Source organism: Musa acuminata, chromosome BXJ1-10, assembly GCF_036884655.1.
Source record: "Musa acuminata AAA Group cultivar baxijiao chromosome BXJ1-10, Cavendish_Baxijiao_AAA, whole genome shotgun sequence".
NCBI classification, from domain to species: Eukaryota; Viridiplantae; Streptophyta; class Magnoliopsida; order Zingiberales; family Musaceae; genus Musa; species Musa acuminata.
In genome coordinates, this window is record NC_088336.1 from 20,061,459 (window position 1) to 20,087,625 (window position 26,167).

At 40.7% G+C, this 26,167-nt stretch overlaps 3 protein-coding genes across 8 annotated transcripts; 1 reads left to right on the forward strand and 2 right to left on the reverse strand.

The window, feature by feature from the left end:
- Nucleotides 1-247: 247 nt before the first annotated feature.
- Nucleotides 248-7,255, reverse strand: LOC104000460 (uncharacterized). 2 transcript variants are annotated; one of them, XM_065086241.1, is made up of 6 exons: nucleotides 6,864-7,255; nucleotides 4,128-4,196; nucleotides 3,096-3,253; nucleotides 2,215-2,275; nucleotides 948-1,014; nucleotides 248-860 (listed from the first exon to the last, which is right to left on the reverse strand). In XM_065086241.1, exons 1-6 carry the CDS (start codon nucleotides 7,057-7,059, stop codon nucleotides 740-742), a joined length of 672 nt encoding a protein of 223 aa, XP_064942313.1. In that variant the 5' UTR covers nucleotides 7,060-7,255; the 3' UTR covers nucleotides 248-739. The 2 variants fall into 2 exon arrangements, with proteins under 2 accessions (XP_064942313.1, XP_009420792.2); XM_009422517.3 differs by lacking the exon at nucleotides 4,128-4,196 and having other exon boundaries at nucleotides 6,864-7,217.
- A 315-nt stretch (nucleotides 7,256-7,570) lies between these two features.
- Nucleotides 7,571-15,486, forward strand: LOC135595392 (uncharacterized). 4 transcript variants are annotated; one of them, XM_065086237.1, is made up of 15 exons: nucleotides 7,575-8,022; nucleotides 8,097-8,178; nucleotides 8,684-9,178; nucleotides 9,917-10,082; nucleotides 10,188-10,340; nucleotides 10,564-10,661; nucleotides 10,831-10,922; nucleotides 13,336-13,406; nucleotides 13,492-13,627; nucleotides 13,725-13,784; nucleotides 13,873-13,955; nucleotides 14,024-14,100; nucleotides 14,660-14,730; nucleotides 14,804-14,861; nucleotides 14,946-15,486. In XM_065086237.1, the coding sequence occupies exons 1-15, from the start codon at nucleotides 7,817-7,819 to the stop codon at nucleotides 15,024-15,026; spliced, it is 1,929 nt and encodes a 642-aa protein (XP_064942309.1). In that variant the 5' UTR covers nucleotides 7,575-7,816; the 3' UTR covers nucleotides 15,027-15,486. The 4 variants fall into 4 exon arrangements, 3 of the variants coding, with proteins under 3 accessions (XP_064942310.1, XP_064942309.1, XP_064942308.1); XM_065086236.1 differs by having other exon boundaries at nucleotides 7,742-8,022; nucleotides 14,594-14,730; XR_010480369.1 differs by lacking the exon at nucleotides 14,024-14,100 and having other exon boundaries at nucleotides 7,572-8,022; nucleotides 14,946-15,027.
- Nucleotides 15,487-16,195: 709 nt separating this feature from the next.
- LOC135595393 (B-box zinc finger protein 19-like) lies at nucleotides 16,196-25,957 on the reverse strand. Of its 2 annotated transcripts, none has more exons than XM_065086240.1 (5): nucleotides 25,722-25,957; nucleotides 17,139-17,235; nucleotides 16,946-17,061; nucleotides 16,646-16,876; nucleotides 16,196-16,538 (listed from the first exon to the last, which is right to left on the reverse strand). In XM_065086240.1, the coding sequence occupies exons 1-5, from the start codon at nucleotides 25,857-25,859 to the stop codon at nucleotides 16,455-16,457; spliced, it is 666 nt and encodes a 221-aa protein (XP_064942312.1). In that variant the 5' UTR covers nucleotides 25,860-25,957; the 3' UTR covers nucleotides 16,196-16,454. The 2 variants fall into 2 exon arrangements, with proteins under 2 accessions (XP_064942312.1, XP_064942311.1); XM_065086239.1 differs by having other exon boundaries at nucleotides 16,196-16,544; nucleotides 25,722-25,946.
- Between the last annotated feature and the right edge of the window lie 210 nt (nucleotides 25,958-26,167).

Sequence of the window (26,167 nt, forward strand, 5' to 3'; positions counted from 1 at the left end):
ATTGGATGCCACGGCGTCACTCTCCGTTGACAATAAGTTGGATAAATGAAATATCATATTTATTTCGAATATATATATATATATATATATATATATATATATATATATATATATATATATATATATATATATAACTGCACAATTGCTTAAACAGACATTATGGCAAGCATTACTGACTTCAGTGACCTCTCGATTGATATAATACTATGACACGTTGAGATATGCCACATCTAATATCATTGAATAATATAATAAAAATATAAAAAATATTTGATAATTAGAATAACAAATACCAATCAACATATGTTAAAATCCTTGATGTTAAGTACATTCGACGAAAGTGATCCCTTCGTCAAGCAGAATAGAATCACCGATAAATCTCTTCGTGTTTTGGATAGTTACTGACTACAAATAATAAAATTTTGAAGGCAAATGACGATTCGAGTACTCGAGCTACAATTGTTCTTAGCATTTGGACAAATCTAAGGTTGTAATTTTAAACTAGCAATATTCACACAGTAATGTGCTGCAGTCCTCTTTTTATCTCTTGCTCGATGTTCGACTTGTGGCTTTGCTACTTGCCCTCTTTGATCTCTTGCTCGACGTTGGACTTGTGGCTTTGCTACTTGGGTGGTGGCTTGCCCTCTTTGATCTCTTGCTCGACGTTGGACTTGTGGCTTTGCTACTTGGGTGGCTTGCTCTCTTTGGTCTCTTGCTCGATGTTGGACTTGTGGCTTTGCTACTTGGGTGGCTTGCGGAAAGGGTAAAATATATCATCAATATTATCCTTTATGTAATTTCCCACTTTGTTCAGGTTCTTAGCCACACCTGAAGCTACCACTCCAGCATTCCTTCTAAACCTGCATTCACACAGACCAGCATTGCTCAACTTGGAACCTTTACTGCAAAAGAAATAAAAGGAGATAAATCTTCAACTAATGCATTACCTGCTGAGAAGTTCTGCCGAAGATTGACCTGGTTGGTGTGGTTGTAATGGGAATCGGGCGGTAGCATCTACAAGTACCACACAACAAATCACATATATCAAGATAATTATGAATTAGTTGAGAAAATCTTGACGTGCTTTACGGCATGAACTATGGGCAACCAATGACACTTGTAACTTATGTGGTTATTTAAGTCACGGCAAAGATTTTACACTGATCAATAAGTGAAACCTACGCCTTAGTAATGCACAAGCTATAAATAACCAACAGGCAACAACCCTCAACTAACTTGAACAATTGTGCCATAATCATGACAGAAATATTATGGAGGAGGCGATGAAATGGTCAAATGCAACATATAATTCATGGCAGGTGTTGTTATCCATTTTTGACTGACAAAAATCAGAGTAATTTGAACAAAAAGTAAAATAGGCACACTTAAGTTTGGTAGGTATCAAACTGAAACCCATACTTCTTCCACCAGAAAAATTGTAAATCATATTTGACGATGTTCCTTTCTTGCTTGAATCATCCTATACGCTGACCAATAAAACCAATTACCAACCAAGTTTTCATCCAACACATATCTAGCAATCTTGCATCAGAACCCTCTGCCATGCAGGTCGCATTAACCTGCAAGCAGCTGGTATCCTCCTCGTCAAAGTCTTCTGCCCACTTTCTTTCACTGACAAAGCCAGTTGTAATGCCTATTTATAGGGAAGGTACCATGACATTATGGCCTACTGCATTTATATTATCAATCTGTTTACACCCAGAAACACATTCAAATTCTGCAGGAAATTTTCATTGTGTTTCTTAACCAGTGTACCATTTCAAATACAATGCAAAAAAGGGTAAAAAAACCTCTTAATTTCAAATAAGTTGGCGCAGAAAGAAATGAAGAAAATATTAAAAAAATATCTACGACTAACTAGAAAAAATATCTAGAACTTTGTTCCCTCGTGTTTACATCTGTAGGTGGATGGTGAATGTAACAGAAGATGATACCACAGACCTAGTATGCTGAGCTCCTGGAAGTTGGCCTTTTTCAATTGAAAACAAGGTCTTTAAGACTACCCTTCCCATCTTCATAAAAACTATCCACCATTACATTAGACATTAGAGTCACAATGCATCCCAGAATTTAACCTATTGCCGAAAAATGTCAAACTATTAAACACACATCATAATCATGTGAAAAGACATTCTAAAAACCAAATTTTCCATACAGTATAAAAAATTGAAAATTTCATAATATATAAAGTACCTTCCTTTTGAACTGGTGCAGCAACATGATCAGAGGTTGACACTCTTTTCTCCACTAATAGCTGGGAAGGGGAAAGGGTAGAAAAACAATCTCTTAGCTTCACGATATGATGCATGAGCATATGCGTTGCACTCATACAAAACTAGACAGTGGATCAGATATCTCTTGTTTATAGTCAACTAAAGAAGGCATATATTCACATTTCAATAATTAGCCATTTCAGAAAAGAAAAACTTCACAGTGAATCAGAATTTCTTCTTCATATACAACTAAAGCACACATATATGCACATTTCAACAAAAAGACATTTCAGGCTTTCCTTCTATTTAATTTCATAACTACTGTCTATGAACAATATCTCACACTGGCAAAATCTTGAGGTGCACCCCAAAATCCAGACAATGAATTGCGTTAATAAGCCCCTCGATTCATACAGAAGTGAAGCACAAGTAAAAGCAATTAAAGTTTAGCTTGTACATGCGCTTGGGGTCGTGAGACTATGTTTTCAAGCACCATGCATTCAAACATAGAAACTTATGCTTTCGAGAACCATGAGCTTGAGGTTCAGTTTATCTATTAGGAAGATAAACTTCTCCTTAATTGGCTTGCACCATGCGCTGCGGGTTCAGTTTCACTTCTCAAACCTAATGCTATTTGCACCCAAAAAGGGATGTTAAAACTTGTAAAGATATCAGTTCCTTCCATAAATACTTAAGCTTTTGGGATTATTGGCCAGCAAATTCAAAATTTTACCAGTAACTATGTATCACTTCCATTAAACAGTTGTTCACCAAAATGTAAGAAAGTGTAAAGTGTATGAGACATATACTTCTACAGAAGAAAGCCTAATTAACCAAAACACATATTAAACAAGGAATAACCTCAATGCCAGCACAAAATGGCAACTGTGCTCGGTGCTCTTGCTTATCATTGTTATCCACGAAAATGGAATAACCAATGCAGGCATACTTGAAATCTGACAGATCGTGCCCATCTTGTGTAGCTTTCATTTCAGACTCCCCCATAATGAATAAAGGTGCTGGTCATAAGAATTTATGGTTAGTAATTAATCAAGTGGGATACTCCTCATGCAAGATTTAACTGGTTGTGACTAGCAAAATCTTATAAACAAAAGTGGAAACATAAACTGACCATAACAAAACCTTTTACAATTATATAGTAGGAACCAGAGATGCCATCTAAATTTTAGATGAACCTATAACCAAGGTTCGCCGTACCGTACCGTACCGACGTTTCGACCCGGGCTCGGTACGGTACGGTGTACCGAGCGGTACACCTGATTTCACCGATTTAACCCTCCGAAAATACCTGAAAATTAAAAAAAAATTTATGATAGGGTTTTCAAGCAAGGTTTGAAATTTCGTACCGTACCGGAGTTTCGACGATCTCTCGGTACGGTACGGAACGGTATACCGCTCGGTATACTGAGCGGTATACCGAGCGATATATGTATATATATATATTATATTATATTTTTTTTTATTTTTTTATTGGCCGACGTCGCATCGCCTCGGCGACGTCGCCTTTTCCTTCCCCACACGGGGCGACGTCGCCGAGGCGACGTTTATTTAAATTATATATATATATATATATAGCGACGTCGCCGAAAAAGGCGACGTCGCCGAGAAAGGCGCTGCGTCGCCTCGGCGACGTCGCCTCGATTTTATTTAAATTATTAATATATATTAATATACATATATTAATTTTATTATTATTATTCGTTCCGCCCGATAACGGGCGGTCCGCGTGCCGATATACCATCGGACCGGTACGTACCGCCCGTACCGGGCGGTACGGGTCGGTATGGCAATCCTTGTTTTCAAGTTACAAATAAATATAGTAATAGTATAAGTTTAACAAAATCAATGTAAATTAGGTAAGAATAGTATTACATATCTTTTTCGGGCTTTGAGGTAGTCTTGTTCGAGGTTCGTATTTCAGCCCGTTATAGATTGAAATATCTACAAAAAAATCAGTTGAATTGTTAGACTATTTTGTTACAATATAAACTCTAAAATTCAAATGAATTCAATAATCACATATAATCGAACAAATTTTGATTAAATCATCATTAAAATGACTAATCGCAGTATTAAATAACTTTAATAAAATATAATTAAACTTATTTTACCATCATATATATGTTAAACACATAAAAGAAACATTAAATATGTAATTTTAATCAAATATGATTCAAATTATGATAAAATCATCATTTATCTACACTAATTATACGATTAATATAGCTAATTTTTTACTAATTACTTCTCTTTCACCACTATGACAAATACCCTAATAGGTATTAAAGACATTGAATTGATATAAAATCAAACAAATTTCGATTAAATCATCATTAAAATAATTTTAATAAAACTTAATAAAACTTATTTTACTATCATAAATATTATTCAATATTTACTATGCATGAAGCACACTAATCATAATCTTAAATATCTTAATTACTCTCTAATTAAAGAAAACGAATACATACCTCTTGATTAGAAAGTTCTTCCTCTTAATCTTCCCAAATTAGCCTCGATTGAATTCACAAATCGTTGTTTTTATAGAGTTTAGGAGAGAAAAAAAAAGTTTGAGAGAGAGTTTAAGAGAGTATAATGAAATAGGGGAGAGAAGAATGGTTTAAATAGGAGGAGAAAGGGCTCCAACGGTCAAATTGACCGTTGGAGCACTGTAGCACTGCTACAGTGCGGTAACAGTCGATTTCGACCGTTGTCGAGTGGTATCGGGCGATACCGAGTGGTGCCGGGCGGTAACGATCGAAATTTCGACCGTTACCGCCCGATATTACCCCGTATCGTCCGATATGGGGTTTTTTTGGGCGTACCGCCCGGTCGCGGGCGGTCCGCGTACCGGTAGCCTGTCGGACTGGTACGTACCGCCAGTACCAGGCGGTACGATTCGGTATGGCAGACCTTGCCTATAACTATAACACATAGATCTTTGATCATATCAACCAAAGCATAACAATCCATAAATTGAATTTAGTGATATAATTCATGACAACTATCTGATATAAGATGGAGCGACGCATCACATCATAGTAGGATTGCTCTTTTGCTATCTCAGTGACCAAATTCAACTGAAACCTCTCTTCTTGCAAAGGTAAGGTCACATATATTGAACCTCTTGAAACCTTGTATTGATGGGAGCACTGGGTAGTTCTTTCCTTTGACTTTATATTACAAATCATTTTCATGAAACATCTCATCAATACAATATCCCACATGGTATAAGCCACAAACCTGTGTCGTTTCATTCTAAAAAAGATCATATTAAAAAAAATCTTCCAAGCACCATAGGGCATAACATTGTTTGAATGCCATGATAATGGGGTAATGAATCACATGCACAATGATGTGTAAAGCTGTAAACAACAAAAAGATCTACAGAACGCGTGAAACATTCTGGAACTTCTCCCATAAACGAACTTACACTAACTTGCTAGATCATATTGTTGTGGTGGAAATATTTGTCTCCATATGATGCTTTTGAAGGAAAAGATATCTGTCATCAATTGCATTGGAACTAGTAGGGATGGAATTAGTCTCCATTCAGACTGACACTTTTGTAAGTGAAAATAAGTGCTGACTTTTTAGAGAGAAAAATATTTAGCACCATCCAGAGGAAGCGACCCAGCAGTTGTGGGCGGCACGAGGGGGGTGATGAAGGAAGTACAGAGAAGGGAACCCCCCGAGGGAGGTGAGGACAGGGGTAGGTGACGGGTTAGTGTTAAGTGATTAAAAAAAGAAGAAAAAACGGTTTGGGATTACCACCCAAAAAGGAGCGGTTTGCATGCTAGTTCACGCATGGATCAGTAAATACCCAGTGGTATGAAGCGGTCTAGACAAAATTACATTCATTTCTCTAAACAGAGCTCCATGGTGAAAAAGATTCATGTCGCTGACTCCAAATTATTGGAACATTACTGCTTCTTAATGGATGTTGTTATTGTACTTCAGTTGTAGAAAGAGCTCTCCCAATTTGCATAAAAAGTATTTGTTTTGAGTATAGCATATTTAAGGGCAGAAATATGTACCCCTATTTGTATATAGAGAGGCGTTCTGTTTGCCCCTAAGTGTTGTAAGGACTTAGATACCAGTGATGGTTATCCTCGATCATCCCTGAATGGAGGTATATAATTGACTACCTCCAAAAGTCAATTTTACCATCGTACAACTTCCATCCATGAAATGATGCACGAAACAGGTTTTCCTACAGGTATAATGAATCAGTGAATGGCTGGCTATACATCCATAAGATGATGCACAATTCAGCTTTTCCTACAATTATATTGAATGAGTGATTGGCAATTATTCTCTAATTTTGTGCATCACTATCAATTAGGTCAAGCAAGACAATCAATGATAAGGGTTTTTACTTTATATGAATGCTGATAAAAAAAATATTTCCATTATATTCCAGAATAAAAATATTCAATTTAAAACCAATTACAACATGCACGAAGCGTACAAAACTTTCAACTAAAGCTTGCATCTTTCTAGCTTTGTCAAAGTTATGCGGCTACGAATAGGAATCCCAGTTAATAACCTCAAACTCCACCAAAATTAGAGGCAAAAAGGAAAAAAATTTCCCGGGGGTAAACGAACCTGTTGGAAGAGTCCGGCTAATCCCAACGCAGACGGGATTACGTGAGCCAGATTTGAGGAGCGAAGAATAGTACAGACATCCCTTGCAGGATTTCCCCTTGAGAGTTCTTGCCGTAGCTGGCTGCCCTGGTTCGCCGCCGCCGCCTTCTACGCCCGGGTTTCCCGCACCAACACCGTCGGGTAATTCCTCCGCCATCTCCCCGACTCCTTGACCCCTCACTAGGTTTCTCGGTTCCACTCCACCAAAGTATTCTTTTTTCGAGCTCGGAGGCCAGAGCCGATGGCAAGAGGCAAAAAAATCTCCGGCACTGGCGAGAAAGGCAAGGTATGGAGAAGAAGACACGGCTTTGCGAGTCGTAACTTGCTCTTAAATAGGCGAATTAACTGGGATTGATGCACTCCCTCCCAGTTGAAGGACGCAAGGTACGCTGCGTTGGGCGAGGAGTACATGCGATCGCATGTAACAGTGAACGGGTTGAAGGGCGAGAGTTCAGAGATCGGACGTGAGACCACGACACCCATACAAACTTTCACGGGTAACTCATTCCTCACGAATAAAATAGAAAAAAATTAGTATCAACATAAATATATATCGCTTCAATCGAAATCGGTTCCGATTCGAGTTCGAATCGATTCCAAACCGGGTTCAATTTGGGTTAAGCGAGATGGGAGGCTTACGATCATCCAATTCATCGGTTCGCTCGATCGATCACCACATTATCGTCGTGTCGCATTTCAACAAGCAGTTCGTCTGTGATGCCGGTGCGAGCGCCGGAAGCCACGAGGCCTCTCTGCTTCACGGTCCGCGCGACAGATGGAGCGCTCCCCCAGTCTCCCGGTGTGCCACAAGAACGGTGGGTTGCTCGGTCGAATACGACGACGAGCCCCTATTCCTTGCCGCCGAGCCCTGTTGCACTCCGACCTTCCTCACGAACCGTCGACGGCCTTGATCCATGGCCAATTCGATGCTTTCCCCCGCGCAGAGGTACGCCGCCGCGGCGCTCCTTGCCCTCGCCCTTCGCCATGCTCAGCTCCAACAAGAGGCCCAGCCTCTCGCTTCCTCCTCTTCCTCTGCTGCGGCGGATGACGACACCCGTGCCGAGCCCGCCGCCCGGCTTTGGACACACCAGTCCCGCGGCCTTCTCCGTCCTGTCTTCCGGTCTCTTTTTTGCCTCATGGATTGGTAGTTCTTTGAGCGAGTTACAATAAATCTGAATGGATGATCTCATGTAGGTTTCTGGAAATTGATTCCAAGGTGTGGGCTGAATTGGAGGAAACCGCTCTTTCTTCTTCACCAGAACGGCACATAGATGGGGTACGTTCCAACTTCTTTTGTTCTATCTACTCATCATTTGGTTGCAAAGTGAGATTAAGCGCTACGATAAGTTCCGAAAACTTCCTCATCAAAATTGAGATATGGAAATGCCTCGATTTGTTGATATTTGACTTGTTATATTGATTTCAGGAAGCTTAATTTTTTTATCTAATAGATGCACATAAGATAAATAACGTATCCTTTGGCTTAATCTACCTGTTATAAAATGCTTTTCATACATAATTATGCACACAAAAAACATATATTTACTTGAGATGTGCTGAAAGTTTTGTTATGCCACTCTTCATTTTTCATCTTTTCTTATGTGATACTGTATTCTTACTTTAGAAACATTAGCAAGGAGAAGAAACTGATTGTTTTTTCTCTGTTCTGAGAGTGTATAATCCACCTTGTTTCAAGGCAACTTCAATTTACTTGTAGACCTTACCATGCATTTTTGCCCAATGATAGTGAATCCTCCTCTTACTTTATCATGCATTCTCAGTTCTTGAGGACGATCTTTGACTGCAACGGAGCATCTTCAGAAAAATCAGATCAAGAGGTTGCTTTCGCAAAAGCAGTTGATTCTATGGCACTAAGCTTGCAAACAGATGCTGATCCAGCTGAGGGATCTAAGACACAGCAACAGGAGCTTAACAATAGATGTGATGACACAGGTGCTTCTGCTGCAAATCATAAAATTTCTGATGTGACATCTAGATTTTCAGAAATATTTCAAATGAGAACGATGAAAGCTATGCCCAAAGGAGAAGAGACATCTCATCATTTGAAATGCCTTGGTGATGAAAAATCCATGTTAGTGGACACTCCAGAGAATTATCAACGGAAATTGACATTTCTTTTTGAGCTTCTTTCTGCCTGTTTAGCTGATACACCTCAAGACAAGAAAAGTCCTCCAGAGAGGAAGGGTTATGATGCTCGTCACCGTGTTGCTCTAAGGTTGTTGGCAAAATGGATTTGTGTTGAGTGGATAAAAATGGTTTGTATTGTTAAAACTGCATGTAAAATTTGACCAAAACCCTTTATAACTTTGAGATCTGTGCTTTTATATTTATAGCTTAATAGTATGAATATACTCAATTCTTCTTCTTTCTCAATTTGTGATAATTACACTGTCACATGTGAAATTTAATTGGTCTTCTTTCTCCCACTTCTGAAAATATAGAAGCACATTTTTAGCATAAATAATATTTTCTTGTTTCCTTCAAATACTAGTATGAGAAACCTTTTTTCCTTGCAATAATATACTGTATGGTATGGAAGCTGGGAATTGCAACTAATATGTTTATGTCTCACAGTAATTGTCACTTATCCAAAGACTCCACAATATACTAGAGTCTTCATGTTTGGTCAAATATCTTGCAGATTAAGAGTACACGAATCTCTGTGGCATCCACAATATGACATTTTTAAGTAAAAAGAGAGCATGGTAGTTCCTTTTATTCCTGCTAACTTTGGAGCAGTAGAGAGCCAGCAATTGTGATATTGTCAAAATTGACTATTTACATGATGAGCAATGATTTATTTTTAATTAATTCATACTAATGGTTCATGAGAACTTAATGAGGTTCTAAAATTAAATATGTATTTATCCATATCAGAAACATCAACTTGTGTATTCATGATAGTATACATGTTCTCTCCTCAGTTTCTCTAATCTTTATTATCACTGTAAGATGTTTTCATGCTTGCTCCAATCTTAAGCTTGGTTTTATAGGAAGCTATGGAGATAATAATTGCTTGCTCTGCTATTGCATCATTGAAAGAGGAAGTACAATCTGAAGAGGGTGAATCAGCAGAAAGCAGGTGGTCTAGATGGAAACGTGGTGGCATAATTGGTGCAGCTGCATTGACTGGAGGAGCCGTGTTAGCAATATCTGGAGGTACCAGATTTGCTAATTCGCCATAAAATTCTTTTTTAGCCAGTTGAACAATTTACCAGAAGCGCAAATGGTTCCATTCCAATCTTATTCCATCTTTAATAACAGGCCTGGCGGCTCCAGCAATTGCTGCAGGATTTAGTGCTTTAGCTCCTACATTAGGAACCTTAGTCCCCGTTATTGGAGCAAGTGGGTTTGCTGCAGCAGCTACTGTTGCTGGATCAGCCGCTGGCTCAGTTGCTGTTGCTGCATCATTTGGAGGTTAGCTTCTGATGGTTTTCAAAATATTGTGCATTTAGTGATCATTCCTGCATAAATGTTGCTAGAGCTGTATATTTTTTCCAATAGTTGTATAAATAAGCAAGTTTTCATTTTTGTGAGATTTGCATTGGGAAGATATTATATGCTATTTGTCTGTGTTTTCCTTGAGGTACTCGAACTCATTAAGTAGTCACTGATATCTTGTATTGATTTGTGAAAACAGCTGCAGGCGCTGGTCTTGCAGGGAGCAAAATGGCTAGGAGAGTTGGAGATATTGAAGAGTTCGATTTTATTCCAATTGGAGAAAATCATAACCAGGGTGTAAGTCATTCTTTCTCAGCAGTTTCTTGTTTGGAATTCTGAAGGAGTTGACCAATTTCTTGTTTTCAAGTTCAGCTGTCTTGTTATGCCCATGTGGCATCCAAAAATAATTGTCTTTGGGGAATCCTGAATCTTATTAACTCTATTCCATTTCTGTCTTCCTTTACAGTGTTTAGCAGTTGGTATCTATGTTTCTGGTTTTGTATTTGAGGAAGAAGACTTTGTAAGACCCTGGGATGCAATAATAAATAACTTGGAGAGGTAGACTGTATACAATTGTTTTTTTCCTTTCTTTTGCATGAATACCATTTGCCTTTTCTACTGCTTTATGGTTTGCACATTGCAGATACTGAACTTCGAATTCTTTTTTGCATCATACTGATTATTCTTTCTCTTTTTCTTGTTCAACATTCATATTTCCAGAATAAACTGTTTATGATTTTTTTTTGTTTGTTATGTTTCTTCACTTACGAAAGCAAATGAGTGAGTGTATTTTCAGCTAGGCTGCTGGAAATCAACTTGATGTATAAGTGATTTTCATGTGATTAATATAATTTACTGCTCTACTGTCATGGCCTTAGCTGGAATTTCCTAAGGCGTGAGGCACCCTTGCGGCCAAGACGCGAACTTAGCTTGCGTTGCCTAAGTCGCGCTTCGCCCTTGCGATATTGCTCCGCAAAAATCAGCCCACTTGTAACCTCTCGCAGGTCCCGAAGGACCTGTAAAAGAGAAAGTTTATTAGTTCGAAAGAACGAGCAACGAACAAGTCCCGACGTCTCGCGAAAAGAGGGGAAGCTTTACAAGCAATTCAGCGAGCACCTTGCATGCACAAGAGAAAAGAGGGAGAGGGGGAAAACAAGGGCTTTAGAAGGTTGAACGAACAGCTGCAAGCCCACAAACAGCTGCTCACCGAGTCCCGGGCGCGACAACAAGTTCCCGTCAAGGCAACGTGCGAACTTGCGAATGAGTGTTCAACGCCCGGTACTATACTGAAGCCCCATCCAGCCTTGTGCCACCCGGGGGATTCAAAGGGGCTGAGATGGCTGATGTTTTGGTGAGCGGAGGCAAATTCCAGAAATCAGCCCGCGGCACACGAAAACGGAGCTGTTTTGGGGCTATTTTGCTCGGTTCGGTGAGCGGTCGCTTTGTAACGCTGCAGCTTATTCGAACTTACATTTTTACAAGCAAAATGACTCAAAACCAAGGCAAAACAGGCTGCCAAGTAACTGTACATGTAGATGAGAGCGACGAACGGTTCGTTGAACGGAGTTGTTGCAGGTGACCGACGACCGTTCGTGACACTACGGTGGCATTTTTTCTTGGTAAAACAGAACAGTATGTGACTAAGTGTTACATGATAGTATATATGGTTGTGTATGAAAGGCATTGGATGTAAACACAGATAATGCTGATAAGTAATTACATTCATACACTAAGAACAAGAGTAATGCTGTTTGAGGGAACATTGTACTGTAAATATGCTACCAATTATAATCAGACAATCCAAAAAAGATTCTGAATTTTTGGTTCATTTGAGAATATCATCTAGCTTCCTTTGCCAATATTTCATAATCCTTAAATGATTCAACATTCATAGGATAGGATGGGCCTCGTGTAATGTCCACCCTGTTTCCATTTACTTGATGTAAATCAGAAGTCAGATACATAAGAGAAGCAGTTGAACTAACAGATGGTTATATGCATGTCTTATGTTGCAAGAATGGGTGATCGAAAGGTGAGCATGGGGTGGGAAGAAGAGTGATTAGAACATATTCTTCCATGGAGTGTGGAATCAAACATGAAATATGAGGAAGATATTGATTTATGGATATTTGTCTGAACTGAACTTCATTTGTGGATGAGACAGATCTATGAGTACGATTGACTGTTGTAAATTTGCTTCTCTTCAAAAATTCACTGTTTGATTTGAAACAGGTGAGTTTTGTACATGTGTATATATTTGAAGTCTGGTCAATGACAACCTCAACATCTGTTGAGATGTACGTTGATAGACTAAATAGTTGTTGAAAGCTGCCTTAATCTGGAAGCTGCCAAAACAGCTTTCAGTATATTTTCGTTTCTCCCCCTCCTCTCTCTTTCCTCCTTTAGCCTCTGCCTCCATCACCGATGTTACAGACTCTATCCCCTCCTCCTGTAACTGCCTTTACCATCTCTCCCTCATCTTTCTTCCTCTCTTCTCCTTATTCTTCATCTTTAGTTCCTCCACCTCTTCCTCCTTTTCCTCATACACCTCCTTATTCGGCTGATTCATACCAATCAGCCCTGGGGCTTACCGACATATGGTATTACCCGCCATACAATTACCTCAAGGACTGGTATTGAAGCCTTGTTCATTATTTTGTTTATCGTGCAACTATGTAGAACTTTCTTTACTTGTAACTTTATTGTATGGAAATGATTTCTCACAGTTTTTTATCCTTTCTCGAGTCAGATATTACACTTTTTAAATAATTATTGTAACAAGTAAGCAGCTACCTAAGAGAGAGTGAGGACTGTCTATTGATAGTCTTTCCATCTAGATCTTATTTTATTTCTTTGACCTTTTCTTTTAGACATATGTTCAACAGGGTACCAGAAAGGAAATAATGCATAGATGCTCTCTTGTTGCTTTGTTCAATTAGTTTTCCTAAATGTGCTTTATTTTGATATTTAGGTATGTTCTTAGATGGGAGTCAAAGAATTTGATTGCATTGAGCAATGCAATCCAAGATTGGATTACATCAAGTAATTTTGGCTACTTTGTGTTTTCTTGTTTTATTTGTTAATGACACTAACAATTAGATCTTTGACACGAAAAATCCTTCTGAAGAGGTTACAAAGGAGTTAATGAAGCGAGGTGCGATGATGACTGTCTTAAGCACTCTAGTGACTGCAGTTTCTTGGCCAACTACATTACTTTCGGCCACAAAATTTATAGACAGCAAATGGTCAATTGCGATTGATAGGTGCAACTACCACACACAACAGAAGTCACTGTTGATAGTCTTTGTACTGCATTCAGTAATCGCCTTGACCATATTACTTCTATTTGTCATAATCCAGATCAAATAAAGCAGGAAAACTTCTTGCTGAAGCATTGTTGAAGGGATTGCAGGGCAACAGGTGTGTGACCAAGAAAAGTTGTTAACCTTTAAATTAAATAACTTCAGGGAGTCCAACAGACTGTTTAACTGCTACAACTCTTGTTCAGGCCAGTAACCCTTATTGGCTTTTCACTGGGAGCACGGGTCATCTTTAAGTGCTTGGAAGAGTTGTCAAAGTCAGGAAACAACGGTAATTTGTACTATGTTATTCATTTTTTATTGCTCCTCAGCATGTCTGATCTATTTTTAAATGGGCAGAGGGTCTCGTAGAAAGAGTTTTTCTCCTTGGTGCACCAATTTCTGTCAGTGGAGAAAATTGGGAGGGTGCTAGGAAAGTACGAAAGTCTCATACTTGTTTTTTCCATTTCTATATTGACACTTAAAAATGTATATGACTAGCATATTGATCTTCACATATACACAACAAACTGTTTACTATATTTCTATCAACGTAGTTGAAATGAAACTTCATACTGTACATTATATTTAATTGTGTTTGGACCTATATATGTTGAAATCAACTTTGCATCTTTTTAAGAAGTGAACAACATCAAGTGCCAGTAACTGACTAGATGTACTGAAAGTGTATCAGTTAATTTTTTTTACATTTTAAAGAAATGCAATGATCAATATCAATTGTAGGTTGTGAGATATTATGGAGAAACAAGGCATTTGAGAATTGAGGCTATTAGTTTCTAGATGACATGATGCAGAAGTCAATTCAAATTTTTTCCTCATAGTCTTAAGTTATTTTACTTTCTTATAAACAGAATAATCTTAATCTTCTGAGGCATGCTTTAATGATTTTTCTGTCACTTCTCATGCAAGCGTGATGATTTCATTCAAAGCTGGTCCATTAGCAGCATGCCCTATCGTACTTGCAATGTTGTGCAGATCGTTGCTGGGAGATTCGTGAACGTGTTCTCAACAAATGACTGGATCCTCGGAATAACTTTCCGAGCAAGGTAATATTTTTTTTCTTGAGAAGAGAATGTCCTTCCCTGTTTTCTTAAAACTGACAGTTTTGGCAAAGTACAGTATGCTGACCCATGGTTTGGCTGGCATTCAAAATGTCAATGTGCCTGGAATCGAAAATGTATGGATTTGTAATTCTTGCATCATTGCTTGTCCATACATTGACATATATTTATAATTCAGATGTTCTTTTAACAATTCCTAGGTTGATGTTACTGACATCATCAGCGGTCACTCTTCATATCTTTGTGCTGCACAAGAAATTCTGCAGCAGCTTGAGGCTTGATATCCTGTTCACTATCATCCCCCAAGTAGTAGTCACAAAAAGCTCAGTTCTTGGTGCCTTCTGCAGCTGTAGCTTTAATGAAAATCTTACCTGAAATGCTCGGAGTTCATCAATGGTTTATTTGCCTTGGACCAGCTTTTGCTCAACTTTCCTGCTGATTCCCAACCGATTTTGTGATTCCTTTGAGCTGCACTGTTGGTGCCCACAAGATGAGATTGGTAGTCTGACACTTTGGAATTGTAGTGACTCAAATCATCTCAGTGATGTTCATCACTGCTTACGGTTTTACTCGTTCCCTTGAACAATCTTCAGGTCATCATCATCTTCTCATGGAGACTTTTATTCTGCCACAGCTAAGCCATCTTCTATTTCTTTTTTTATACAGATCTATTCTTCCATGTAGCAAGTACAGCCCTGACTTGATTGAAAACAAGAAATACTCATGATTCAATTAGTTTCAGTAGCTGTTTACTTCCTTTGTTATATGTTTTCAAGGCTGCCAATTTGACTGAGCAGGCATGTTGGCAATCATAAGCAGTCAATAATAGTAGTGGAATGTACTTTTTGCTATGAGCAGTCAGTAATAATACAAACTGTCATCTCATTAGATTGAATTGCATTGAGTAGATTTAATATGTATGTGATAATTTCCTGCATCATGCTATGTTCAGTGATGACCTCCATACTGTTCCAGCAACCATCCATTTTGTTGCTTTGGATCTGTGGAATATCTTGGGATCAAAAGGTGATCACAAATATGGTATTGAGGTGACAACCCATAAGTTGTTTTCCCCTTGCACTCAGGAACATGTCTTGGAAACAAATATTGGTTCAACCTAAATAGGCAATTGGAAATCAAGAATCCATCATTGGGATTTGCATCAGCTACAATAAATTGTTGCGATGAAAAATTTCAACAAATATTCTACTACAGCAACAACAACAATAATACGAACCTTTAAATAGAAATTCGAATTAATCCACTGTTCATGACTAATGTATCAGCAGTTGATAATTGATGAACAATGGCTGGAAGCAGAAATGGACTGTCCCAAACATATAACATTGTTTTAAGATTGTGCTTAGATCATTTTGTTTTGTGGTCACCAAACTCCAAAAGGAATATACTCAAAGCACATTAAGAAAATTTCAAAAAGGCACCCGAAACCTAAAGATAATCTCTCGGAGGTACACATTTAATGCAAATAAGCTGCAATCATTCAGATTGAAGAACTTCACATTGTGTGCAACAAGACCCAGGATGAACCAAATATTCAGGAAATGCATTACAACTCAAACGCAAGAGAGTAACAGAGGTGCCTTTTTCCTCTGCATGCAGCACAAATGAGACTCGACTACATGTTCAACCGACAATGGCAGAAAAAAACCAAATTTACATATGCAAATTCTTAAAAACATACATTGCTTCTATGGGTCGCTTTGGAAATGACCCGTGGGGACAACACCAACACCGGGAGAGTCATGATTATTATCTCTTGAAGGATCCATATTCTGAGCCTTAGATGATCAGGAAGAAAGGCAAATGAATCATGGAGTCAGCAAACATTCATCGTAGATATAATTTTCAGCCATGATAAAGCTCAGGAACTAAACCACACCTGGGTAGTGGAAGATTGCCCATGATTTCGGACAGGTCTCGTGTTAAGATCAATCATTTTGGAATCGATATTACCATCACGATCATTGCTAGCATCTGAAGAAGGATCAGCAGGGAGCCTGTGACTTTTCATTTTCTCTCTCATTATCATTGTGTGATCCCTCCTATGTTCAACAGGGTCCTTTGCTTTTGTTGTTAGATCTTCTATATGACCAGGTTTATCGCCTGGAAACTACAATATGAAAACACGTATAATCAAATTTCAGACTATCTAAATGTCCTCCAAACATAGTTGACGGACCTCAACCCTTTGCCTCAGCAATAGATATCTTCCATGGGTTCTCTTTCCCCCAACATGCACAATCATATCACACTGCAGACACAAGGAGCTGCCATCTATCTCACAGTAAAAGAAAGCTACATGGATACAAAGTGATCAGGTTGGGCCCTTAGTATACAGGAAAAGCATTTTAAGAAAGATACAACAAACATACCAGGTGCATTTTCACATATGTCACAGCGAGGAACTTCCCTGGGGTCAGCAAGTCCTACTCGTACATGCCGGCTAGCGAGTTTGTTGCACATGTGAACCTACAGAGACAATTTCAAGAGTTACCAGTGATTTAGACGAGTTTTACCACATATCTTTGGAAGAAGCCTAGGCAGCAAATAGAGTTTTGGTTTGCTTTCTAATTGGAGATAAGCAAATAACATAAATGACATATGACATGTACACATATGCATATGTCGACATAAAAGTATGGAAATTTTGATGCATGCACTAGTCTATGTTCATTAATGAACATGAGCATATAGTTAAAAATCTTCATCAGAACAATATAGAAAATTTTGATGCTTGTACATGTCTGTCTTCCAAACTAACAGAATATTAAAGTTTCTTTCAGGCACAAGTGATGTATAGAAACATCAAGTGACATATAGGCATCGACGTTTATGTGTATAGACATGCATATTGATTAACTTAAAGGATACATAAAGATAAACCACAAATCATACATCCACTTATTCATTCATAGCTATATGCACAAAATGATTTTATCGATATTTTCCAAATTAAAACAAAATGAAATGCATGTTAGAGGACATAGCTTATTGATCACCTTAAGAGAAGTTCAGAGAGTATAATTAACATGCATAGGATAAGCAACACGTAACAATAGCAAGAAGGGATTGTATCTCACACAAAGACCACTATATACGTGCTATATTTAAACTACTTATCCAAAACCAAGATACCTTTTTCTACAGATCTTCTGAAGTTCAAATTTGGTTTCTTTTGACTTAAATGTTGGTTATACACGCTTTCATGTACTTGTGTATTAGTTTGTAGTGGAAACTTACATCTTTTCTCGTTCTTTTTTTTTTAATCAACTCTTCCTGGTTTTCAGGTTCTTAATTACAGCAATTTAAATGCTCATGTAAGCTATTACATTATATGCCAGTGTTCTGCTTCCCACAATTCTTTATTTAGCACCTTTTAACAATGTTACAGGCCTCCTTTTTCCTTTGAGAAGAAATACTCAGTTATCCAGGAAAATCCATAATAATCATTGCTATATAGTTAATTAAGTTAACCAATCCAATGAGACTGTAGGCAAGGTTCACAACGTGAACTAAATCTTCTTGGACACTCCTTTTCATTGGCCAACATCATCAGAGTTAGATATATGCAGCATTACCATCATGGAGGCTGTTTCGAAGACCCATATCCATGATGCCTTGGTCACAATAGAACAAACAACCTTATCATCATGCCAAGGGCTGACCTCTAATGAACTATAAAATGAAAAGTAAAAGAAGTCTAGACAACAAAGACAAGTAGCCAAATGAATAAAAAAATATTCAATTTTCGCTCTGCCTTTTTGAGTCATTCTTTTAGCTGATCATATATTAGTGCTATGTGAGGTTTTTTTTCTTTTTTGTGGTGGAACAAACTGGAAGAGAAACCCCCACTGCATGATTAGTGAAAATGTAATATTTCCAAGATAGCTGAAAAATGTAACTGCAATAAAAGTTTATCCATGACTATATATACATGCATGGTTGATGAATCGCGAACATCACAAACAAATTAACAAGGACTTGGAACATTTGTGACATTGGATAATAGCAAGGAAACTGGTGTTGCCTGTATTGATATATACCGGCCGGTATTTACCAGTCTGGGTATGAACAAGGATGTGGACTGACCCTTTCCAGATGGTCCGGCTGCCCACCCTAGCTCTCTGTCACGGACAAACTTCTAAACGAGATGTTGATGTAATGCTTATGTGTGTCCGTGTCTTTTGGCATGTTCATGCCTTGTACAGCATATAGAGGGCCGATCGAAGGCTTCAAAGTCCCATTTGAGTTAGGTTGGTGGCCTCTTTAGGCTTGTAAATAAAGGTTGTGTCATGTGGACACGTGCGAGAGCTTTTCGGTCTGTAATGGATCATTTTACCCTTTGTTGTGCAACTGTTCGGAGCTTGTAAAGTCTGTTTGTAATTTGCATTGTCTATGAAGTGTTTTTCAGAGATGTTTGCTTGTGGATCCCGATTGAGGCGTTCTCTCTAACCCGTTCCCTCTTTTGTTGGTCCTAAGGGACAATGGGAGGCTTCGGGGAGGCTGACCTTTGCGGACGGACGCGCGAGGGTGCCGCACGACTTAGGCAAATCCAGCTAAGTCCGTGACAGATGGTATCAGAGCGGGACAAGCACTCATAGAAACACTTAGCATGCAAACGTGGGGGACCTAGCGGGGCTGCGTTGAGGGCAGTCAGCACACGCGCGACCGTTTGGGGGAAAACGGGCATAGAGATGTAGGGAAAGGAGTCGCTCAGAGGAGCGAGCATCTGAGATTGGCATTCAGAGGAATGGCCAACCCTTCGCGCGAGAGGCACCACGAGAACAGACAAGCTTGGAAGAATGCGAAGCGCATAAAGGTTGGGATGGCTGAGTTTGAGCTATGGCTCAACGTTGACAACCATACTTGATGGTGCTCAAGGCAAGCGAGGCGCTTGGCAAAGGACGAGACCATGCAAGGTGGAATGAGTTGCTCAACGACCGAAAGAGTTGTGCAAAGCTCACAGAGGTGAGGGGAATTGCTAACTCGAAGAATTCGGTACTCATGCATGGCCTTGTATGCGAACGATGGAATGTTCGTGGCCATCCCAAGGCGGCCGAGACTCGGCGCCATGAAGCATTGAAACTTTCTCTTCGGCATGCGAAGGATACGTCCGTAGGAGGCTGAAGGGTGCAGCGAGTTCAGCATGTTGCTAGGCCTTGAGTGGTGCAGCGGGGGCTGTATTGACGTGGAGTCGCAATCTAGCAAGTGCGTTTGCAGGAGGCAGAACAGTGCACAGTTTGTTCAGTAGATTGGAGTAGTCCAAGGGGATGGTGGTCTCCGAAACAAAGAGAGATGTTGCTCCAATGGGACCGTTATCCAGGAGGGATAAGTCTCGGCTCTCCAGAGGGAGAATCATGTGAGACGGACCTCACATGTTGAGGAGGAGTACCTCAACAAACAACAACTCCACGAAGCTCAATGGACTGAGCAAGCGACAATGAGTTGTCGCATGATCTCGCTCGAAAGAATGCATTGGTGGATGCATTGCGAGATCAAGTGGGGGAGCGACCTAAAGCAACTCAAACGAAGGCACACTTGAAGTCGATATGGAGATCGGACTCAAGGGAGGGCTGACCCGTGGAATGGTGGGCACGAGGGCCACCATCGACTCAATGCAGAAGCGAGGAGCGGAGCGACTTGGGTGTAACTTGGCGAAGTACCCAAGCCGCATGAAGGGAGCCAGCATAGAAGTTGGAACATGGAGCGGAGGCACGGTGCTTTCCTTAGACAGAGGTCAAGGACATGAACTCTTGCAGAGGCAAGAGTAGGATCATGTTGTTCCATGGGCCATTCATTCTGTCGGAGTGGACTCATCTTGCATGGTGCCAAAGACGAAGGGAGCTTCGGGGCACATGCACCTTATCTCGGAGGAGCATTTGATGGAGGAACTAAGACGACTCAATTTGCAGAGGCGAAGTTGGGTTCAGAAGGCCTTAGCACGGGGCAAGAGGACGCAGAGGCGGGTACTCTTGAAGAATATGCCACAGTGTTGCCATTCAAGTTGCTAGGCAGGAAGCGGTGCGCAGCGGAGATTGTGCTGGTAGGTGCAGAGGCCCAGGATCCAGACAATGGTGCACAAATTACAGTGAAGTCGGTGGACTTCGGGAGCGCTACTAGGCGACGGACTGTCCTAGAGCGGTGCTTCATCTAGGTGTAACCCAAGAGTGGGTGGATGAAGGTCGATTGCCAAAGGAGCGAACAAAATCGAAGGTGGACTGCGATGTATTGGCAGAGGCCACACATGGAGGGTTCACAATTCGAGTTTATTCCACAAGGATCAGAATGCAATGGAGATGTCACTAGGAGGCGACATGGTGCAGCGGATCGTGGTGGAACAGTTCGTGGCAATGCGATACACAAAACCTCACCCCGTGAGGGACTAGATCATATGGAGGTATGATCGGGAGCTACTGGAAGCTCCACTTCGGTGAACAACACGACGGCAAGAAGGGCTATGGATTCAAGGAGTGGAGGCCATAGTACCGCAGAGGCGGGTCTTCCGTGCGTGCATCGAATCTTGCATCGGATGAAAACCTTGGTCATCAGCATATGGGGGCTGTGTTCCACCAAGGGAAAAGTTCGAATGCAAGTGCCAGTGAGTCCCATGGGAGGGACTTGATCATGCAGAGGTATGATCGAAGCAGTTGGAGAGTTGGACTACTCCAGAGCTCATATTCGCTTAAGGGAGCCCGACAAGTCAGAGGACAAGGTCGAGTAGGCGAACGTTGCGACCAAGGAAGCTAAGGAGAACAGAATCGGTGCAAACTCTGTATCATGATGGCAGAGGCCATGCATGGGAGTTGCAGTCTGTCTTTCCATCGACCAAAGGGAGCTGCTTGCAGAACACAGAGGTGTTGAAGCAGGAGGTCGAAAGGGGCGAGGAAGCGACGACGAGTACAGAGGGACTTAGCTACCCAAAATCAAGCATCAGTTAGAATGGAGGTGGACTCAGAGGAGTGCCACGGAGACATATCTACTGATCGTGAAGAAAAGGGATACAGATGCGAGGCGACAGATAGTAGGGCCATGGGCATGGCAGCGCCATGGTATCGCAGAGGCGGGACTTCCGTGAAAGTCATCGATCCCTTGCTCTCATGGAGGGAGAGCGCTTGGTCGTGAAAGGGGCCGAGGAGGTGGAGCATGCAGAGGTAATCTCCAAGTACCAAGACAAGGCTGAAGGGTAGAGGCCAAGAAACTTCGTAAGACCGGTGTCAATAAGTTTCTCATCAAGATAGCCGTAAGTGAAGGACTTCGGGTCATACAAGAGTGCACGACCAGGGAACGAAGCAGGCAGTACGCGGTGCTGTACCTTTGCTACTCAGTGGAGTACGCGGCAGGGTTGATGGAGAAGACGGTACAATCCCAGAGGCGACCTCATCTATCAGAGAATTACTCCAAGTTGGGGTGAAAACTTCCTGCATTCCAAAAGTTCGATGGCATTGAGAAGGTGAATCACAGTAGCTAACTCAACGCAAGGAGTGCAAACACTTCAAGTGCTTCAGAAGTGTGAGCAAAGAGCAGGCGAAGGCCAGTAACCAGCTCGATGCATGAAGTACAACATCGAGGAGGCGGGCGAAGTCAAGTAACCTTTGCCTTCTCAACTCTTAAGAGAATGGGCGAAACCGAGTACCCCAATTCTCTTATCTATCCAGTAGAGGAGCTCTGCACAAGTTCAAAGACCCTTCGAAGATAATGGAAGACAATAGTTGTCAAATCCTCACCAACGGTGATCAGTGCTACTGAGAGTAGATTTTCCACTTCATTTCCCAACGAAATGCCAATCGAAAGCGGAAGTGATGCGAACCTACTTGGATGTGACAACTAACTGAAAGAAGAGTCAACGAGCAGATTTTGTGGAGGAAGGACCCAAAACTTCAGAAGTTTGCGAAGCGATGCTCGTTAAAGCTCCAACAAGCATCCACCCAGTTCAAGCAGCATGTAGAATTTTTTAGAGACTGGCGCAGTAAGGATGGTCTTTTCCTTCATTTGGTGGATCCGTAGGAATCAACGAGGATCAACACAACTTAGCCAACCCCACACCAGAGTCAGAGTCATTGGCGAGTTGAAGCAGCATGACGGATCAAAGGTTCGACTACTCAAAAACAGCAGTGGAGAGCAGTTGGGAGCCAGGAGGCGCATTGCAGCTGGAGCGGAAGATTGAAGACTCAGCAAAGGCGAAGAGTTGCAGTGTTCACAAAGGCTTCGTCGAGGACGTCGAAGGGATAAGTGGGGGAGAATGTCACGGACAAACTTCTAAACGAGATGTTGGATGTAATGCTTATGTGTGTCCGTGTCTTTTGGCATGTTCATGCCTTGTACAGCATATAGAGGGCCGGCCGAAGGCTTCAAAGTCTCATTTGAGTTAGGTTGGTGGCCTCTTTAGGCTTGTAAATAAAGGTTGTGTCATGTGGACACGTGCGAGAGCTTTTCGGTCTGTAATGGACCATTTTACCCTTTGTTGTGCAACTGTTCGGAGCTTGTAAAGTCTGTTTGTAATTTGCATTGTCTATGAAGTGTTTTTCAGAGATGTTTGCTTGTGGATCCCGATTGAGGCGTTCTCTCTAACCCGTTCCCTCTTTTGTTGGTCCTAAGGGACAATGGGAGGCTTCGGGGAGGCTGACCTTTGCGGACGGACGCGCGAGGGTGCCGCACGACTTAGGCAAATCCAGCTAAGTCCGTGACATCTCGGTACTTCTCCTTCTCCTCCTCCTCCTCCACCTCCTCCTCTCCTTGGTACCGCAGTATATACAAGCGTATTGTGTGTCAATATGCTAATATGGACAGGACCCATACTGGTCTGGCCATGTACTGGCACAGATCCAGTACTGGAAACTTAAAACTTGGGTTATAGTTACTTGATATTACTCTAGTGCTTGACACTTGCCATTTGATATTACTACCATCATAGTAAGTGTACATTGCATGGGAACAATGATACCCCAGTGATGTCTATTTCTTACTGATCATTTGATGTTTTACAAGACAAGGCATATGTCCCAAGGGATGCATTCACTCAATTCTGCCACCTTACTTTATGTGATGCACCACAGCACCAGAATGTGCATTCTACGTTGTATTTTTACACTTCATCACTGTCTAGCACTACACTAAATTCCAATGGTATTCTTCATAGTTCATAAATAGCCATTAGTAGAATACCATATTTAGCACCTTAGTTTAGCAGTTCATATTTTATGCTTGGCTAAAGATTTCAAAACTTAGTTTTTCTTAGGGTTTATATTTCTCAAGGTGGCTTTGGTATAGCTGGCTTAGGAGTTAGGCTTGGTTCAAAATTCAAAAGTTGCCCAGATGAAATTCTGCAATATGATGAAACCTGTCATTTACCTCCAAATTCTCATCAAAGTCTATCATGAAGCCTAGCAAAGTCATGGTCAGTTTCCATGCTTATTCTCGGATTACTTTCCTTATATATCAACAACTTTTACAAAATTAATGCGGCTTGTTACAGATGAGAACTAACATCGTATCTTGCAGTCAGAAATCAAGTACGGAACACTAGTTTCTACACAATTGGTTTTTTTTTCTAAATTACAAATAGAAGGTTTTATCACAGACTAGGATGTTCGACAACAATATAGAGCAGCAATTGTATTTTTATTGATGTATCCATGATTTTACATATCAAAAGTTCCCAAGCTCGCTTGTACCAGTAAACACATCTATCATCTCTGTAACACATGTTCATATCCAGATAACAAGGAACAAAAACTAGCTACACAGAATCAGCCAGAGATGGAGCCATTAGCTCGTAACACATCTTGTGATTAATTTATGTAGTTACTAGATTGTGTCTACTTAGCATCTCAAAGATTTATTAGTTGAAGAAGCGAAGGCAGAAACAGGTAGTAAATAAAATACTTCGTAAGGAAGATATATGTAGCATGCTGCCAGCTTTTAGAATCAATAGAAAGCAAGCAACAATTGAATTGCATGTTTCTTATCCTACATAAATTCTCTAGTCTAACCATTTATTCAAGGTAGCAAAAGATTAACATTAACGCTCTAGGTGAATGCATGATTGCACTTTCAATGAGGATCCCTCATTACAGTATTTCAATCTTAAATCCATGAACTCGGATATCTTCAGTTTGCCAATATTATTCAAGGGTGTAAGGTCCATGTCCTCTGCAAAGAACAGTTCAATTATCATGTCTTGCCAGGATCGTTGAGTTTTAAATGGTGAGATCAGCAGTTTTAGTGGATTTCATCTCCATTTTGGGTATGAATCATGACTAGTACCAATTATAAGTGGGTCTCGAATGTTTAGTGAAAATTCACATAAATATGTAAGTATCAGCTGTTTAGCATCTGATGAACATCAGCTGCTTTACACTAACAACAGCATGAAACAACATCAGCAGCTGCACATGGGTGAGCGCTCCAACATCAGCCAAGCAACATAAGACTTCTACCAACCCAATAGCTAAAGGGTGACTTCCCTTGCAACAAGTCAATTTACCCCATCACAAAACCCTATTTGTGCAGATATCCTCTGATACCATCCAGTTTACACTTATCATACCTGGCTAGACCTAATGCGGCGCTCATCAAATCATTTACTCAGACCATTAATCTATTCTTTGTCTTTTTTCGTGAACAATGTTCAGAATAGGTGGCACTATTAAACTTACTGTGCATTGAGTTCCTACTTATTAGTAATCCATCTCAACTTCCTGCCATACCTTAATCGCTTGACCCCCATCAAGAAGCACTACGCGCCTTAAATTTACTCAAAGACCTTAACAATCTGCATTCCTTCAAACTGTCCAAGGGCAACATCACAACAATCGACCAGCTTCATTACAACCCCACCAAAATCTCAACGAGTCCGATCTTCGAGAACCCCGGATCAGCAACACCATCACTCAAACATCAAGAAAGAGGAAAATCCCATAACAAAATTAACCATAAAAATGGGACCAAGGAGGGACCTTTTCATCGCAGGGCCGGCACAGGGCAGCCTCGTCGGCGGCACAGAACAGGACAGCCGGAGCGCTCTCGCAGACGTCGCAGATAGTTCGCATCTTCCCCTCCCTCTCATCTCCCTCCCACCACTCCCCTTCACGCATCCATCCCCTCCTCCGCCTCCTTCGCTGCCGCCCTAGATCCTCGGAGAAAGCGATGAGGAGGACGAGCGGATCCGCAGGCGGCGGGCTGGTGTCGATGGCCGTCCGAGGTGTTGCTGTTGCTGCGGCGGCGGAGTAGTATTCAAGCCTTTATTTTGGTGGACTTCCAGCTTCCTTGGCCAAGTTGCGAACATGTCCCTCAGAAGCCATATATCACGTGCTCATCCCTATCAATCCGAAACATCTTTACATCCTCTACACCTTAATATTTCTACAAAAACCCTTATACAAGGATGTATATGTAAGCTTTA